Source organism: Dendrobium catenatum, unplaced genomic scaffold (assembly GCF_001605985.2).
Source record: "Dendrobium catenatum unplaced genomic scaffold, ASM160598v2 fragScaff_scaffold_484, whole genome shotgun sequence".
NCBI lineage: Eukaryota > Viridiplantae > Streptophyta > Magnoliopsida > Asparagales > Orchidaceae > Dendrobium > Dendrobium catenatum.
In genome coordinates, this window is record NW_021318946.1 from 18,465 (window position 1) to 38,690 (window position 20,226).

The 20,226-nt window shown below is 36.6% G+C and overlaps 1 protein-coding gene across 1 annotated transcript; it reads left to right on the forward strand.

Moving 5' to 3' along the window:
• Positions 1-6,103: 6,103 nt before the first annotated feature.
• LOC110114835 (universal stress protein PHOS34) lies at positions 6,104-20,091 on the forward strand. The gene is made up of 4 exons (XM_020847851.2): positions 6,104-6,342; positions 6,437-6,546; positions 6,619-6,737; positions 19,800-20,091. Exons 1-4 carry the CDS (start codon positions 6,168-6,170, stop codon positions 19,885-19,887), a joined length of 492 nt encoding a protein of 163 aa, XP_020703510.1. The 5' UTR covers positions 6,104-6,167; the 3' UTR covers positions 19,888-20,091.
• Positions 20,092-20,226: the final 135 nt, after the last annotated feature.

A 20,226-nucleotide genomic window follows, 5' to 3' on the forward strand; every position in this document is an offset into this window, starting at 1 on the left:
TTCCAGTCAATGATTCAGTTGGGGTGGTTCAAGGTGAGTTGGTGCCGAATCAAGTTGTGAATTGTGCTCATGATGATGATGGTGCTTCTCCTTTGCCTAATGTTGCGTGGCATGAGATTATGCCTATTTTAGCTAAGGATCCGGGTGATGTTGTTTTTCATAATTATTAAGGTTTTTTATCTCCTATTGTAATTAATCAGGAGGTGGCAAGTGGGCTTCTGGTTGGATATGAGGATGTGGAGGTTGGTGCTATAGCTTTGTCTCATCTTGAGGTGGAGGTTGAAAATGAGGTGGAATGGGCTGCTGGTCAAGCTGGAGTGTGTGTTGTTTCGTCTGAGGATGTGGTTAATCCTGGCCCTGTTGTTAGGTCAGTTTCTCCTACTCTTATGGGGACTGGTGGTGGTTCTATTTCTTCTGCAACTATTGATCTTTGGGAACTGAGGCTATAGTTGAGGTGCCTATTAGGCGTATCAATTTTTGACACGACCTGAAACTCAACCCAAAAAAATTCAGGTTCGGGTCATCTCGATTGTGAAACGGGTCAGATTTGGGTTCAATAAACTGACCCGTTTCAAAACTCGGGTCGAATTCGGGTTGATCCGGAAACCCGAAAATGACCCAGAAATGGTCCCTGCCCGAGTCGATTGCCCGGCTGCCTATGTTGCCCTACAAGTTAAGTCGCGTTGTGTCGCGTCGCTTCGCCGCTTTGAATGCCCGTTCGTGTGCCACTGTTGACTGCCCTAGTTGAATTCCCGTTCAGCGCCCACTTAAGCTTTGCCGCTCATGTGCCAGCACCCGCTTCGGGTTTAGTAGCGACGCATGCTGACTTCTAGCTGGTTGTTGTCGCAGAGCTGTCTGGTCTGCTTGCGACCTGCAACTGTGCGCCTACTGCTGATGCCGCTTCGAGTTGAGATAACCGGGTCGGGCCGTGTCAACCTGGTAACCCGCACGGTTCAGCTCCGAGTTGAGATAGCCGACCCGTTTACAAAAATGGGTCGGGTTTGAGTTGACCTATTTAGAATCGGGTCAACTAGGGTTCGACCCGAACCCAACCCTTCGACACAAATTGACACCCCTAGTGCCTATTGTTGTTATGTCCCCTAACATTTTTGAATGCTCGTTTTGTTTCCAATTTGGGGATTACTTATATTGGGCATTCAGGTTGGCTTGAAGGGTCTCATTGTTCGCATGATGAGGTGAGTGATGATGTTGGTGATGTGCAGGATGATTCTTGTTATGACTTGTATGGTTTAGATGTTTGTCAAGTTGTTGAGAAAGCTTTCTTGTGTTGCTGTAAACGTCGTCAAAGAAAATCTAGAAAGTAGCTCTATTTAGTGTTGTTAAGTGGATTTATCTTCGCTTTATGGTATTTCGTTGTTGGTTGCTATTTGATCGGTTATTTGTTGGTTGGGTGTTGGGGCTGGGGGAGATGATTATCTCCTTCCTCTTCTCTATTTTGCTTCGTATGTTTTGCATGTTATTCCCTTCCTAAAATGGAATGCTTCCTGGTCATTTGATTATTTCTATTAGTCATTTTTGGGATGTTGACTTGGATGCTTACTGATGTTGGTGACTTTCTTTTTTGGATTTTATTGTATTTCTTATTTGCTTTGCTTTGCTTTTCTTTTCCTGTAATAGATAGGATCTCAAGCTCTCAAGTTTTATTTAAAATGTTGTTATTTTAGCGAGATTCTAATTCTTTAGGGGCATGTAATTCTTACAAGTATTAACGTGTAATTTTTACAAGTCATGAGTTTTCTCCAAAAAAAAAGGAGGTGAGCCAGTGTTTTTAAATTTACACAGCTCATCTTGGTATGTTGGTTGGGAACTTAGGCTACCAACTAAGAGGCCTTGGATTGTACTACCCTATGATCTTGGCACATCCACTTCCAAGATGAGGATCATTTGGCCATTCCTATAATCCCTCGACCTCCTTATATCATAATCACTATGGATACTTGCAAAATATTAGTCTTTCGTAGGCTATGTACTAACTTATTCTCCTATTTAGGAAGATGTGACGTTTTAAAATTCTTGTCTGCTACTAGTAAAATTATTTCAACTTTGTTGTACTTCATGATTCTTTTCTTTTTGATTATTTATGTAAAAATTGGGAATTTCTTGCTTATGATCATTAAGATAACATTGATGTTAAATCAAAATATTCATCAAGTTTGATAATTCTCAAATTTACCCAAATACTAATATTAATATTAATGGGAGTTCATGATCATTGTCACATACACATTCAATCTTCTAAATTTTTAGCTTCCTTCCATCCTAATATAACCTTATAATACTTTGAATTATTGTTATTTAAAATTTAAAATGCTAACAACCAAACCAACTTACACCAACTTTAATTATTCTTAATTGATTATTTATAAAAAATTATTTGATCAATAAAAAAACAACTAATTTTCACTACTCAACAATCAATTTTTTTTTTTCATTATTCAATTTTGATTTGATAGATATTTTATATTTTTATAAAATTTAAACTAACTTAACCATACATTCTGCAGAGATTCAAATATTCAAATAAGTTGAACCGAATTTCAGTCGAGGAGAGCACCACAGGTTGAGAGAAATTAGAGAGGAAATTTGGAGAGATAACTGAGGAGTTAAGTCCAAGTTTTCAGAGATAAGTTTTTTCATACATAATATAATTATGGTGTATTCTAATTAAATTAATATTTATATCTAAATTAAACTAAATATTACATATAATTATGCATATTGTAGATTTATTTTATTAATTTTAATGAGTGCAAATCTAATTATTTTAACTTAATTGAATTATGCTGATTTATTTTATAAATTAAATTTATTTTTCATTCATTAACTAAATTCAGTTCAATTTTATATATTTAATAATAAACTGATAATATATTCCAAAATATAAATTCAAAATTAAATATATATATTTCCTACTATAATTATATGTAATATTTTTTTATTTAAAATAACTATATGTAAATTAAAATAATTATCACATATAAGTATACAATTATTTTATTCTCATTAAATTAAAATAGCGAGTATTATTAATCTAACTTTGTACTATGAAATAGTACTGATACGTCATCAAAAAACTATCTTGATCAGGCACGAATCTCAAAGCAAAATCAAGTTGGAAACATCAAAATTAAAATTGGGATCATATGAATTTTGATTTCAGCAAACTTATAGTCAAACAGAACGTCTCGAAAATACGAACACAACGACACCAAATTCGACTCAATCTGAGCCCAAATGAGTCCAAATCAAGACCCGAAGCGTAGTTGGAAGGTTGAAACCACAATTTGGATTACCAAACGGTTTCCAAATATTACGTGCTTATAGTCGAATCGAGCGGCTTGACGAGACAAATCCAACGAGCCTAAGATCGCTAAATTCCAACATCATTAAGACCTTCAAATATCTGACGAATGGTTCATGATCAAGGGATTTAATATCGGTCGTCCATCCAACCACTCCCCATTTACCTTTGATCTCTCATCTATTTACGAGCTATGCCACTCAAAAAATCTATAAATAGGCCCCTCCTTTCTCTTGAAGGAAGGGGCTCCAAGCAAGAGAGAAAGAGAGAGATCGGAGATCGCTCTTGCCTCCTCGCTCCTCATCGACCACCGCCTGAATTCCATCGGATCACCGCCTAACGTCGTTGCTCCGCCGGACCACCACTTGAGGCCCTCACCTCCGCCGAACCACCGCCTTACGTCGTTGCTCCGTTGAACCACCGCCTTACGTCGTTGCTCCGTCGGACCACCACCTTACGTCGTTGCTCCGTTAGACTACCACTTAAGGCCCTAAGCTCCGCCAGACCACCACTTGAGGCCCTCACCTCCGCTGGACTACCACTTGAGGCCCTGAGTTCTTCTGGAACGCCACTTGAGGTCCTGAGCTCCGCCGAACCACCACTTAAGGCCCTGGGTTCTACATGAAAATCACCTGATACCCAGAGTTCTACCGGACCACCACTTGAGGCCCGGACTTCTACCGAACCACCACTTGAGGCCCAGACATCTCCCGGACCACCACTTTAGGCTCGGACTTCTGTTGGACCTAACACCCGAAGTTCTGCTGGACCACCACCTGATGCTCAGAGTTCTGCCAGACCACCACCTAAGGCCTAAACTTCTGTCGGACCACCACATGAGGTTCAAACTTCTGCCGGACCACCACTTGAGGCTCGTACTTTTGCTAGGCCACCACCTGATGCCTAGAATTCTTCTGGAGTTCTGCCCTATAATTACGGTCTTTCTGAACCCGATCTCCTACCAACTATGGTCTTTCGAACCCCTGTCTCCTATCGACTACGGTCCTTTCGACCTCTATCACCAGTCGACAGTCTTTCATACCTCGTTCTCCTACCAACTACGGTCTTTCGGACCCTTGTCTCCTGCCAACTACGATCCTTCCGACCTCCGTCGCCTACTATGGTCATTCCGACCTCCATCACCAGAGAACGGTCTTTCTTACCCCGGTCTCCTGCCAACTACGATCTTTCCGACCTCTATCTTATCAACTATGATCATGCTGACCAAACAAACATGTCTGTGTTGATTATTGTAACTCCCACCATGTAATAATGTGCTCTATACGATGTACATTTGTGACATCAAGCCAAGGCTTTCTCCCAAGGAAGGGCCTTATTTGTAATTGGCTGCAAATACTAGTGGATTCATTCAAATTGGGCCAGGCCCCGTAATTTTTCCACATTTTTAGAGGTTTCCACGTTAAAAACTCTGATGTCTCTTATGAACGCTACACCCTCTCTCTTATCTACTTGTGTGTTGGATCTTCGTACAATGCTAAGACATTAAACTTTTTATTTCTCTACTGCCGCAAATATTCCAGGACGCAACAAGTACAAATATATTAATATTGTCTAATATAATTTTGTATAATATTTAAATTTTTTTTCTTGTAAGTAATAATTTACTAATGATCAAAATTTTAAATGCCAATAGTCAAAGTAAAAATATTTTATACATATTAATAAATATAATATATATTAATATTATACCTAATTTATTTAATCTACTACAATAATAATTGATTGGACATTACTACTATACAACTCACATAATGTGACAGGTTTATGCAAACAATATATCAAATAAATGATAAAGTCTTAATTAATAAAAAAATGTTATATTAAGTTAAAATTTAAATATTAATTTCTTTATAAAGAAGACAAATTAAAATTAAATTTTTAAAAATTTTATTTTGTTTTTTCTATAAAAAACGTAAACATTTTTTTTTTTATAAATATATTCTCTGTCTAACGTTTTCTTACAAAACCCGAATCCATTTTCCGTTTTTTATCCTTCATTTTCCGTTTTTTATCCTTAAATTTTTTTTTAAATTACCTTTCTCAAAATTTGACATATATATATACATGCGGCGACTTGACAGACCAAAGATAATTATGACATTTGAAAAATTGAAAATGCTCTCTAATTTAATTTTTAGCATTAATTACAAAGGTAGCACATCCCGTGAAAACCTGGCAGCTCATCACAGCTGTCCGTTCCTTTTCTGCCAAGTCTTTAACGCCGTCATATAACAAGATGCTACGCCCGAGGTAACGCACGTGGCCAGGCCTGACTCGTTTTGAACTGATTTGGGACGTGGTTTTCATATTGGATTATAAATGAATATTATATATAAACATATTAATTTTGTATAAACTTAATAACTTTTAATTTAAAATTTTTAATCAAAATATCGTACTCATAAATTATATTATATTAGAATATAAATTCATAAGCTATTAAATCTACTTATATAAATCTTTACATAATATTAAGAAAGAAATTATATAATTTTGTGCTTGAAAAAAAGTTCGATATCGCTATTATTCTTGTACTACTCTAATCACGTGGCTCATAGTTATAATCAGGGAATCAAATCAGATAATTTATGATGTAAATCATAATTTCGAAAAGTAATAAAAATTTATCATATTTTAAAAATATTTTTACAAAAATATATAAATTATTAAAAATTCATCGTGTTACTTGTCCGTTTGTATTTCCCGGTGCCCAGTGCCCAGTGCCCACCACTATAATCTCAACTCTCAAGTACACAACAAAATTAAATACGACAAAGGCAAGCAGTTTTATCTGAGAAGCCACGGAAAGAGGAAGAAGAAGAAGATGGGAGGAGATCGAAAGATCGGGGTAGCCTTGGACTTCTCGAAGGGCAGCATTAGGGCACTTCAATGGGGGGTCGACAACCTCCTGGACGAAGGAGATACTCTTTTCATCGTCCATGTCCAACCATCCAAGTCCGATGAGTCCAAAAACAGCGCCGGCTCCCGATCCGGATCTCGTATGCTCTCTGCAATCCTTCCTATCTATCATTATTTTCTTGCAGTTTATGTATTTGATTGAATGCTAATCGGAAATCTATGTGCGAGCTTCAGCTCTGATACCACTATCAGAGTTTCGGGAACCTGAGTTCATGAAGAAATATGGTGTGCAATCCAACATTGAAGTGCTCGATTTGCTCGACACTGCTTCGAGGCAGAAACAGGTTCCTTCCACCCTCTTCCGCCCTCTTTACCTTCTTTTTGTGAGTTTAGTTTATGACGTGACTACGAAGCAGGCCAACATCGTGCTCAAGATTTACTGGGGGGACGCAAGGGAGAAGCTATGCGAGGCCGTTGAGGATCTGAAGCTGGACTCGCTGATCATGGGAAGCAGGGGCCATAGCCTGATTCAGAGGTATCTGCCATATTCTAATCCGTATTATTTTAAAATGTATCCGAAAATAATCTTCAGATTTGGCTAAGATTAGGACGTTTATAAATTTTTAATAAAAATTGCCCGGGATATGCTTCAAAATAATTTTTTTGTAGAAATGATCATCTTTCAATGTTTATGGGACTGCTGATTTTAGTCAAAATTCTCGCGTGCTTGCGTTTAAGATTAGGACGTTTATAAATTTTTAATAAAAATTGCCCGGGATATGCTTCAAAATAATTTTTTGTAGAAATGATCATCTTTCAATGTTTATGGGACTGCTGATTTTAGTCAAAATTCTCGCGTGCTTGCTTGGCTATTTTGGCTCAATGCTTTGGTCTAATTGTATAAAGACCCTGTTTTCAGATGCATGGATGAGCATCTGATGAGGGATGATCAGTGATTAGAAGCTGAACAGTGGTTCTAGCTTGGGGAGTGATTGAGCCGAGCCAACTCATGAGCTAGATTTGGCTCGTCTCGATGAATGACTCTTAAACTAGCTCAATGAGCTAACGAGTCAACTTCAAGCCAAGTTTGACTTAACTTGTTAGCAAGTGAGCTAGTTTGATTACTAAATATTAATATAAATTACACTTATAATATATTATAATTCAAGTTTTAAGTATAAAGTTGTTTAAAATAATTAAAAATTATATATCACTTCAATATATTAAGTGATTTATCATTGTTTATCATCTAATTTCTCACTTTTTTTTATCATTTAACTGCAAAAAATATTTCGGTTAGGATCATTTTTTTCCTTACATAATAAATGAGCTGGCTCGTTAGCCGACTTTAACTTGTAGAATTATGCTCGACCTCAAATTCGATTAATTAATCAAGTTCAAGACAAGCATGTCTCAAGTTTCACTCAATTTGTTTACACGCCTAGCTGTAGCAAGAGGAGGTTAAGGAAGAAGGAAAAATTCAATGGAAGAAGATGAACGAAATCATAGAATGGTAAGAAGCAAATTGGACATTAGAGGAGGAAGAGTGAGTTGATATAAGATAATTCATTCCAATTTTGAAGCAGGGACATAACCCATTATATCCACCCACCCCCCCAAGGATTGCAACCCTCATCTACTTACCCAAATAATGACAAATGCCCATTATTGCTAATAACCTTAATAGCTTGAGCAATAAAAATTGAGCATCTATCAAATTAATTATAGAAACTAGAATATCCCTTTTTTGCTCATTTTATTACATTTGTATCGACCCCTTCGTTAGCTTTTGTTCACCTAGGTAATCCTTCATTCACATTGGTATGGTTCATCCTCAATTGGATCATCAAAGGCTACTTGTGATATGTTCGTTCATGTTTTTCTCCACCTCACAAGGTGTGTTTATATCAATTCCCATTTTCATCAGAAGAATGACTTTGTCCTCAAGGTGGAGGTTTGGAAATGTAACATGTACTTTGTTTTCGTCAATCTGTGTTGCATCCTTAAGGGGAACACCATTCCATTTTAGGACTTGTTGTTGTGTATTGTTATCTTAAGGGATTTGACATCATTGCAGGTTGTGGATTGGCTTTAGTACCGGGTGATCTTGCCATGTTTCTTGTGGAAGTGAATTGGAATGCATAGTTGTGTTTTCCTTGCATGTTTTCAATAAGGTCATATGAAAGTCTGGATGGATTTTAGAATGATGTGGTTGTTGAGTTTACATGTAATAAGTCCAATTTATTTTGACACCGTGAAGGGATAAAAGTACCACCAAGGCACCGACACAACTTTGTATAGTGGTCTTTCTTGAGGAAATTTTGACAATACAATTGGAACTTAATGAGAATGAGATGGCCCACTCGATGTCTCTTTCATGTTTTTTCAGCTTATTGTTTCATGCGATGTTGTGCCCATGCGAAGTAGTTGCATGAATTGCATAATACCTTATCTTATTTAAGCATCCATTTGTGAATGTCAAGGGGTTCCATGGTACGCCCCAAGTGTGGATGTATGGGAGGCAGCGAACGTCTGTGTAAGGCTTTGTATGGTATCCTACCACTAGAAGAATGTAGGGAGGTATTGTGGGAGAATTCATCCCATGGATTAAATTTTGGCCACTTTTGTTGATTCTTCATTATTTGACAATATAAATAGTAATCTAGACCCCTATTAACTACCTCCGATTATTCATGCTCCTCCGAATGATTGGTTGTGCTTAATTATAGCTTGGTGCCAAGCTCCTTTAATATTTTTTTTTCAAAAGCCTCACTAGAAAAGGCAATCTTATTCGGAGATGATTGTTTTTGACATGTCATGGTGATGAAAAATTTTTGAGATGAAGATAGAGACACCTCGAAGGCAAAGAGCTAGGGTTGCATTGTAGCAAAATGGGCTTTGTCAGTGGTTGACAACAACCATGATAGTGGATTTTCCTTATATTAGACGAAGTCGCTCAATGAAGTCCATGGTGATATCATCCCATGCCATAGTTGGGATCACAAATAGTTGGAGTAGCCAGCAAGTGCAAGGAGCTATTTTTTAGTTTCTTGGCACATTGGGCAACTTTGAACAAAGTCGATAACAAACTATATCACATGTAGCCAAAAGAAATGTGCATAAATGAAGTGTAATGACTTCTATGTGATATAATTCGAGCAAATGAGTCTTTGCAAATGGTGTTGAAGTCCTTGCTTTCGAATCAAACCATTTTGCACTCCACCTTTTGTTGAAGTTGTATAAATTTTAGAATTTTTCAATGTTTCTTCACAGAGTGTGCAAAGCATTGCGGACATTGGTCTTGTAATTAATGTGGGGAGTTGAGCTTGTTGATTTTTGAAAGTGTCATCTTCATGCATCTTTGACAGAGCATCCAACATGTATTTGAATTGTCTAGCATTGTATTCCATGTTAAATTCATCTCTTATTAATTTGGCTAGGAATCCTTGTTTATAAGGAGTTTGGATGAACTAGCAAATCAACTCTGGATGCTCTTCTTGTCGGTTTGAATTGTAAATTTTGAACCTAAAAAGTTTTGGTGCCACTTGGCAATGGCCTTGGTGATGGCATATGGCTCCCGAACATATGATGAGGCCTATTTCATGTGATTGTTCAGATTTTTATGTTAATGAATGATTGAATGTTAAAATTTTCCACTTTTTTTTTTAAGTTCTTAAGAGTGCTTGAGAAATCAGAGTGAGATCCCTAGGAGAGGGAGGATTGCACATCACCCACCAACCTAGATGAGTCGGATTCGTGGTTTTACTATCTCTTCCCTTTCCTTTCCCCCACCATCACCACCGGCCCCTACTACCCGCTTTACCCACCCACGGTCAAGCCTTTACCTCATCGAATCCCTCTGCTCTTCACCCACCAACCACACCCCACCACCAAAACCGGCGGCCACCCCCACCCTAGCCGCCGGCCCCTTTGAGTTTTGTCCCCTTATTTTTTTTTTCTTATTTCCTAATTTAGATTGCATAAAATTAGAAATAACTTTGAATTCAAATTCAAGTGATTTGAAATTCAAAATCTATTTTATGAAAGTTTTAAATCTCATCCTCAAATCACTATTTGATTAAAGGGAGATTTAATTTCTCCTCCCTAATTTAAATTCCCAAATTTAAGCAAGCGTTAACACTTGCCTAAATCCCTCTTCCCCATTATTGCCGCCGCCCCCCCTATATGATTGGAATAGGAAATCTTTCCTATAACCCAATTTTTTACTTTGGAAATAATTCCAAATCCCCTATTCTCTCCTTGGCTGAAATCCTTATGCTCCCATTGATTTAATTTCTTTCCAAAAGGGAGTCTCTCCTAATGAAATTAAATTAACCCTCTCTCTCTCCCCTTGCCCGCCCCCTATCTCTTTCTTTATCTTCCTTAATTATTCCCCAATCGAGAGGATAATTAGGAAGCATTTGAATCTTCATTCCCCCATCTCTTCTCCCAAAATCTGAACAAAATCTCCCACCCTTGCCCTCGTCATTGGCTGGCCACCTTCATCCCCTTTGCCCTCTTGATTTCTCTAGATTATCTCCTCCATCTCAAGAGGAGTCTTCAAGGGAAGCCTCTTCGATCGTCAACATCTCAACCTCCAAAGGACATGCATGGCCGATCCAGATCTTGACTACGGTCTCGCCTACGATGAACCAAGGGTTTATTTGCATCCTTCACTCGACCTTTTTCGACGTCAACCCATGCATCGACAACACCGTAGAAGAGTACGTAGAGCGCATTCTGGACACCCTTGTCGAGGCCATTGAAGAACAACTTGGCACCGTTCAGTGGAGTATTGCAACACAACCATGATAAGAATTTGCCCATCTCCCTCGCCTCATATTTTCATTGTCTAACTTATTCTTATGATTTGATAGATTCATGAAGATCTTGTTCACCAAACTCTGCCAAGCCTAATAAACGTAGGGATTAAGTGCATTTTATTACTTATAATCTCATTGTTAGATTAGAGATGTTGTTGAAGCCTATTAACTTAGCATGTTATTGAATCTCTGAGTTATTTTGATTTTCCAAGTGTTTAGCCAGCGGCTTGGCCTAAGCGTAGGCACCCTTCTCTTATTTTATTTTTGTCGTTTTAATTGCTATTGGTTTAATCCTTATTGTTCTAATCAAAGAATCGTGCAAAATTCTCATTTCATTCATTTAAAACATTTAGTTCTACATCATCTTCAATGTTTCTTCACAGAGTGTGCAAAGCATTGCGGACAATGGTCTTGTAATTAATGTGGGGAGTTGAGCTTGTTGATTTTTGAAAGTGTCATCTTCATGCATCTTTTGACAGAGCCTTCAACATGTATTTGAATTGTCTAGCATTGTATTCAATATTAAATTCATCTCTTAGTAATTTGGCTAGGAATCGTTGTTTATAACGAGTTTGGATGAACTGGCACATCAACTCGTGGTTGCTCTTCTTGTCGGTTTGAATTGTAAATTTTGAGCCCAATAAGTTTTGGTGCCATTTGGCAATGGCCTTGGTGATGGCATATGGCTCCCGAACATATGATGATGCCTATTTCATGCGATTGTTTAGCTTTTTACCATAGAAGGTGATCAATTTATAAGAATGACTTTGTCCTCAAGGTGGAGGTTTGGAAATGTAACATGGACTTTGTTTTCGCCGATCTGTGTTGCATCCTTAAGGGGAACACCATTCCATTTTAGGAATTGTTGTTGTGTATTGTTATCTTAAGGGATTGGAGTCATTGCAGGATGTGGGTTGGCTTTAGTACCGGGTGATCTTGCCATGTTTCTTGTGGAAGTGAAGTGGAATGCATAGTTGTGTTTTCTTTGCATGTTTTCAATAAGGTCATATGAAAGTCTAGATGGATTTTAGAATGATGTGGTTGTTGAGTTTACATGCAATAAGTCCAATTCATTTTGACATCGTGAAGGGACAAAAGCACCAACGAGGCACCGACACAACTTTGTATAGTGGTCTTTCTTGAGGAAATTTTGATAATACAATTGGAACTTAATGAGAATGAGATGGCCCACTCGATGTCTCTATCATGTTTTTCAGCTTATTGTTTCATGCGATGTTGTGCCCATGCGAGGTAATTGCATAAATTGCATAATGCCTTATCTTATTTAGGCATCCATTTGTGAATGTCCTGGGGTTCCATTGTACGCCCGAGTGTGGATGTATGGGAAGCAGTGAACGTCCGTGTAAGGCTTGGTATGGCGTCCTACCCTAGAATAATGTAGGGAGGTATTGTGGGAGAATTCATCCCATGGCTTAAATTTCAGCCACTTTTGTTGATTCTTCGTGATCTCACAATATAAATAATAATCTAGACCCCTATTAACTACCTTCGATTATTCATACTCCTCCGAGTGATTGGTTGTGCTTAATTATAGCTTGGTACCAAGCTCCTTTAATAATATTTTCCAAAAGCCTCACTTGAAAAGGCAATTTCAGTCAGGAGATGATCGTCTTTGACATGTCGTGATGATGAAAAATATCTGAGATGAAGATAGAGACACCTCTATGGCAGAGAACTAGGGTTGCATCGTAGTAAAATGGGCTTACATTGTCAGATGGTTGACAACAACGATGATAGTGGATTTTTCTTATATTAGACGAAGTTGCTCGATGAAGTCCATGGTAATATCATCCCATGCCGTAGTTGGGGTCACAAATAGTTGGAGTAGCCAGCAAGTGCAGGGAGCTATTATTTAGTTTCTTGGCACATTGGGCAACTTTGAACAAAGCCGAGAACGACCTATATCATATGTAGACAAAAGAAATGTGCATAAATGAAGTGTAATGACTTCTGTGATATAATTCGAGCAATTGAGTCTTTGCAAATGATGTCAAAGTCCTTGCTTTCGAACCAAACCATTTTGCACACTTCATGCAGGATGGTCATGTGGTTGCTACTCTACCTTTTGTTGAAGTTGTATAATTTTAGAATTCTTCTGATGGGGACATCACAGCATGGAAAGTCTATCAGAGACATGGCCGTCGATCTACGGCCATTGTTGAGTCGATGTATTTCTGAGTTGTATTATTTATTTTCTTTATTATGTCATATTGTATTTGTTTTATTAGTGTTTTCATTTTTACCCCTTAAGGGAGGTCGTATGTAAGCCCTGTGGGCATTTTCGTTTTTTATTTTCTTGAGTCTTTATACGAGGCTATATATAGCCCCATTATTCTCTTTTCATGTTAATGAATGATTGAATGATAAAGTTTTCCAACTTTTTTTTTTTTTTTTGAGTTCTTAAGAGAGCTTGAGAAATCAGAATGAGATCCCTAGGAGAGGGAGGATTGCACATGACCCACCAACCTAGACGAGTCAGGTCCGTGGTTTTACTTTTATCTCTTCCCTTTCCTTTCCCCCACCACCACCGCCGGCCCCTACTACCCGCTTTCCCCACCCATGGTCAAGCCTCTACCTCACCGAACCCCTCTCCTCTTCACCCACCGACCACACCCCACCACCAAAACCGGTGGCCACCCCCACCCTAGCCGCCAGCCCCTTTGAGTTTTCCCCCCTTGTTTTCTTTTCTTATTTTTTTAATTTAGATTGCATAAAATTATGAATAAATTTGAATTCAAATCCAAGTGATTTGAAATTCAAAATCTTTCCTAAAATACAAAATCTATTTTTGGGAAGTTTTAAATCTCATCCTCAAATCACTATTTGATTAAAGGGAGATTTAATTTCTCTTCCCTAATTTAAATTCCCAAATTTAAGCAAGCATTAACACTTGCCTAAATCTCTCTTCCCCATTATTGCCGCCGCTCCCCCTATATGATTGGAATAGGAAATCTTTCCTATAACCCAATTCTTTACTTTGGAAATAATTACAAATCCCCTATTCACTCCTTGGCCGAAATCCTTATGCTCCTATTGATTTAATTTCTTTCCTAAAGGGAGTCTCTCCTAATGAAATTAAATTAACCCTCTCTCTCTCCCCTTGCCTGCCGCCCCTATCTCTTTCTTTCTCTTCCTTAATTATTCCCCAATCAAGAGGATAATTAGGAAGCATTTGAATCTTCATTCCCCTCATCTCTTCTCCCAAAATCTGAACAAAATCTCTCACCCTTGCCCTCATCATTGGCCGGCCACCTTCATCCCCTTTCCCCTCTTGATTTCTCTAGATTATCTCCTCCATCTCAAGAGGAGTCTACAAGGGAAGTCTCATCGATCGTCGTCAACATCTCAACCTCCAAAGGACATGCATGGCCGATCCAGATCTTGACTACGGTCTCGCCAACGACGAACAAGGGTTTATTTGCATCCTTCACTCGACCTTTTTCGACGTCAACCCGTGCATCGACAACACTGTAAAAGAGTACGTAGAGCGCATTCTAGACACCCTTGTCGAGGCCATTGAAGAACAACTTGGCACCATTCAGTGGAGTATTGCAACACAATCGTGATAAGGGTTTGCCCATCTCCCTCTTCTCGTTTTTTCATTGTCTAACTTATTCTTGTGATTTGATAGATTCATGAAAATCTTGTTTACCAAACTCTGCCGAGCTTAGTAAACGTAGGGATTGAGTGCACTTTATTTGCTTCTAATCTCATTGTTAGATTAGGGATGTTGTTGAAGCCTATTTACTTAGCATGTTATTGAATCTCTGAGTTATTTTGATTTTCCAAGTGTTTAGCCAGTGGCTTGGCCTAAGCGTAGGCACCCTTCACTTGTTTTATTTTTGTCGTTTTAATTGCTAATGGTTTAATCCTTATTGTTCTAATCAAAGAATCATGCAAAATTATTATTTCATTCATTTAAAGCATTTAGTTCTACATCATCTTCAATCTTTCTTCACAGAGTGTGCAAAGCATTGCGGACATTGGTCTTGTAATTAATGTGGGGAGTTGAGCTTGTTGATTTTTGAAAGTGTTATCTTCATGCATCTTTTGACAGAGCGTCCAACATGTATTTGAATTGTCTAGCATTGTATTCAATGTTAAATTCATCTCTTAGTAATTTGGCTAGGATCGTTGTTTATAAGGAGTTTGGATGAACTGGCACATCAACTCGTGGTCGTGGATGCTCTTCTTGTCGGTTTGAATTGTAAATTTTGAGCCCAATAAGTTTTGGTGCCATTTGACAATCGCCTTGGTGATGGCATATGGCTCCCGAACATATGATGATGCCTATTTCATGCGATTGTTTAGCTTTTTACCATAGAAGGTGATCAATTTATTATTTTGAGAAAAAATAGTACCAATGCCTATGCCGAATGCAACCGTCTCTGGGGTAAATGGTTAGAGAAATTTGGAAGAAACATGATCGGAAGATTTGCAATAAATTATTTTAAATTTTGGAAGGCTTGTTGTGCTTGGTCATTCCAAAGGAATGCATCCTTATGAAGTAAGTTGATAAGGGTACCTGCTATAGCGATGAAGTTCCAAACAAAGCGGCGGTGATAACCTGCTAATCTCAGGAAACCATGATGAGCTTTGATAGTTTCTGGAATGACCTATTGGATGGCTTGAATATTGTCTTGATTTGGACCAACTCTTACGACTACTACAAAGTGCTGGTATTCCACCTGGGATTCATCCAATGCACATTTGGACCTTCATAAGTGTAATTTGTTGGTATGAAGGCAAGTGAATGTTGAATGATGGAAGTGGAGTATTCTAAACAAGAATTCCATAAAAAATAATAACAAACTTGTGTTAGTATTATTTTATTATATTATTCATAATGCTTTGAAAGGTGGAGGGTGCATTGGCGAGGTCAAACACCATCACAATTAGTTTATAACTGTCATCATGTGTTCAAAAGATCGTTTTGTGAATGTCTGCCTCCGCCATACGAACTTAGTGGTCTTTGAAACGAAGTTCAATTTTGGAGTAGATCAACAGCTAGCATGTCATCGACTATCAAGATAGGAAACCTGTTTGGTATTGTTGCTTAATTGACGGTGTATTAATTACTTAGAATCATGATAGGAAATACTTGAGTTCGCAAGTAAAGCATAATGTATCTAAGATTGCTTAGAAAAATAAAAAGTAAAAATAGAATGTACCTAGGTGTAGATGCATATTCAAATGATTAATTGTATATATAAAGTGTCTAGATTGTATATTTGGATTGAATTGTACAAATTCAAAGGGTTGTAAAATGTTGAAGGTGAATGTTTATACATAAATATAGGCGCTTCAAAAGTTAATCCCTTCTCTTTTGGAATGCGTTCTATTTTGGAATCATATAAGAGATTTGGAGCCAAAAGATAATAAACAATTACATTTAAACTTACTTTATTTATAGATGTAGAAACTCAAGTATGTTGTGGTGGAACTTGGTTATCTTATTTTTTTTAGTATGACTCTAGGATGTATATATGTATCAAGTAAATGAATTAAATTTTTTTATTTATATATTTGTTTCAGACATCATGCATGTCATTAACTAGATTCATTTACATATTTTGTATAGCCCTGATTTAAAATCTTTGACTCCTTAGGAATAGAGCCATCCTATCTTGCATTCATATGTCGATTGATTGTATTTAGGATGTTAGCTTGTAGCTAACTCCATGCAAGAATAAGTCCAGGTTGTACACACCCCTATTTAGGAACGTTAATTGAATTATAAATTCAAATTAAATTTAAATCCTAGAGTATGACATCCCTGCTCCTGATGAATTTTCGATTATGATAATCCTAAAATTTATAGCCAAATTCATTTGAGTCATATCCAATGAATGTACATTTGATAGATTTTGGATCAAACATACTACTAAATCTTGTACCAAAATGAACATAGATGTACAACCAAAATCTTTTAGGTGAGATAAACTTACCTCCTTATCAGTCCAGGCTTCCTCAAGCAACCCCTCATTCAGTGGAATTGATGGTCTACGATTAATCAAATAAATAGTAGTATTCATCGTCTCTGCCCAAAACTGCTTGGGTAGGCTATCATACAGCCTTATGCTCCTAGCATGCTCAATGATAGTAATATTTATGTGCTTTGCAACACCATTCTGTTGTGGTGTTCTTTGAATATTGAACTCATGATTCCTGCCACCATTATCTGATCTGAGACACTTCAGTTTTAAACATGTCTCGTTCTCAATCATGGCCTTCGACTTCTTAAAAACATCAAGCACATCTGACTTATATTTTAAGAAGTACACCTATACATTTCTACTATTATCATATTAAAAGTGACAAAATACAAAGAATATTTTGCAGAAGAAATTGGTGTAGGACCTCATACATCAATATACACTAACTCCAACTTTTTTGAATTTGCTTTTGAAATAGTTTTTAAAAAAGTCACCCTTTGTTGCTTGACATCTACACCGTCTTCACAAAAACATAGATTTTAGATTTTAAACTAGGAAGTTTTCCTCTACTAAGAAGTGAATGCATACATGTATAGATGATTTCTTATTATGTACATAATAATGAAGGTTAGGTTGAATATTTTGGCGCTTGTATAGAATTCCCGTAATAGCGTCTATATTAAAGAACTTTAATGTGTTTTATCCATTTATGCTTGATGTGTCTTCTGTGTGTTTTATTTATATTATATCCATTAGTTATTTCTTAGTAAAGAAACTTGAGATGGAAAATTTAAATTTCTAATTTATACCTAGTGTTACTTGTTAAATCAAAATTTTTAGGCTGGTGTTAGACTCTTTAAGGGAATTTGTGATCAATTTAGCAATGATGAAATTAAAAATAATAATATTAAAATGTGCTTGAGTCACTCTGAGTATTATTAGTTGGAATAGAATTAGATAGTTTGGGCATATATAATGAAACGACAAAAATATATGAATAAGACAATAATAGAATTTTAAAAAAATAAAAATAAAAAAAAATAAACAAAAAAAGACAATAATAGAATTTTGTGACGAATTTGGCAAGCAGGAGCATGGGGCTCCGTCCAGCCCATACTAGCTAAACCTAGCAAAATTCTGCTGGGCAGGAAATAAAGCAACAGAGAGGGAGTTCGGCCCTCCTTGTGGGGCCCAACAAAGCTATAATCCATTATGGAGGAGGAATCAAGGAAGATTGTTTAGGAAAGTTTTAATTTTAATTTAGAGAGAATTAGTTAGGGAAATAGATCTAATTTGAATTCAACTTTTGATGGGGGGCTATTTAGGAAAAGGAAGTTGATTTGTGATGGAATTAGGGTTGCCTATTCAAGGCTAAAAATATTATCTTTTGGGGATTATGCTTATATTTGCTGAAATTAGGATTTCTTAGATTGTGAGAGCTCTAGACGGTGGCTACGAATTTAGGAGAGTCGGATCATCTTCTCCAATTAAACATCCAACTGTATCTTGCTATTTTTTTTCGTATTTCTTGTAATAAAAAATTTTGTGGTGTGTTCTTTTCAAATTCTTCTTGTGGTTCGCTAATTTGATAGAAATTGCATCCGTTTCCTATTATTAAATTTGTATGAAAGGAAGACGAAGAAAAAATTAGCGTACCAAAAATAAAGAGATTAGAAGCGCTGAAAAAGACTTGTGCAAAGACAGTTAGCACCTCATATTGCATTTGACAGGAAGGAATGAAGATGGGCGATTTATAAAGAGTCTACTCTGGAAGGAATAATGCTTGGATGATAATGATGTCTCAAACTCTATTTACATGAAAATAAATTCAAACTCCCATAATTGCAGAGATGACCTAACATAACACCACATAGTAAAGCACGAGAATGAAATAAGGTCAATTCACAAAGCCATTATCTTTGACAGTGCTACTCACTTCAGCACAAAGAGTTTTGGCATAATGGGAGGGCGTCAAAGAGTTGTGGCAACATAGGCTCTAGTGTTTTATGTATTTATATTAGAAAAGGAAGCAATTCCTTATCTAAGTGATGCTTAATCGTTGCATTCATCTCAGCTAGATAGGAATGATTATAGTAGAATGATGGTGGGAATAGCCTCTATTGAAGGTAAGCTAGTAGAAAATATATTTAGATGATTTGGATAACACAATGAATGGTAGAAAATGTATCCATAACCTGCATAAATTTAATAAATGTTGTTGAATTAGAAAAAAAAATTGATAGACTAAAGATATCATGGATAAAAGTTACAGTTATGCGAAAAATAATTTTAATATCTAATGCACTAAAGATTTATAAAACTGAGCCTTCTGAACCTAAATAGTTGATAAGGCTAATGCTGATGTGATGATCGTTAGAAGAAAAAGCTATTTATTTACACAAAGATGACTCCTATGAGCTATATAAACGAACAAATAAAGTAATAACAAAGAAATTAAGTCAAACAAAAGACACTAAGGTTCGTTTGGGACAGCTTTTTTATTGCTTCTTAAAGCAGATTTTTAATATAAAGTTTCTAAATTTTATACTATAAAATTGCTTTAAGAAGCCGTAAGAAAACCGTCCTAAACGAAGCCTAAATTTTACATGATATTACCAAAATAAATACTTTTTTATTGGAAATAGCTATAGGAATACAAACAAATATTAAAAAAAAAAAAGCCCTTCACAAAATTTAATCTCTCTTCACATTCTTACTAGATTGAAATTTTTATAAATACAAGAATCACGCATAGAGGTGATAAATAAGGAGATATTATAAGTCATAATAGTTTATTTATACAGATTTTTCGTGCAGGATTTTTCTGGGCAGCGTGTCGAACTATGTTTTGTCAATTGCATCATGCCCTGTGACGATCGTGAAGGATCCGGACTTCAAACATTGACTGTTCTGCTTCTATGAGTTCAGTGATGAGACAGACATCTTTGAATGTTTTGGCTTTTGTAATAAGAAGAAATAGACGAGAAGAGGATTTGATGTTTTATAACTTTTACTTGTAGTGAGTGAGACTTTCTTTGCCTTCGGTTGTTTCTCTTTCTCCGCTCGTCATGAATGCCAATCCTACCATACAGAGCTTTCTTGCTGTTTTCATTATTTATGCACTCTGCAAATATTTTTACAGAAGAAGATTTAGATTTTATTTGGGATAATTTTTTACTATTATTTTTTTTGCTATTTACAAAAAATATGGTACTAAAAAACAACAAAGAAACTATTCCAATTT

Bases quoted from the DNA above. Each gene is read 5' to 3' on its own strand.
- LOC110114835 (XM_020847851.2), top strand. From the start codon at position 6,168: ATGGGAGGAGATCGAAAGATCGGGGTAGCCTTGGACTTCTCGAAGGGC. The intron at 6,547-6,618 runs GTTCCTTCCACC...ACTACGAAGCAG, and splicing joins CTGCTTCGAGGCAGAAACAG to GCCAACATCGTGCTCAAGAT. The intron at 6,738-19,799 runs GTATCTGCCATA...TTTTTCGTGCAG, and splicing joins GGCCATAGCCTGATTCAGAG to GATTTTTCTGGGCAGCGTGT.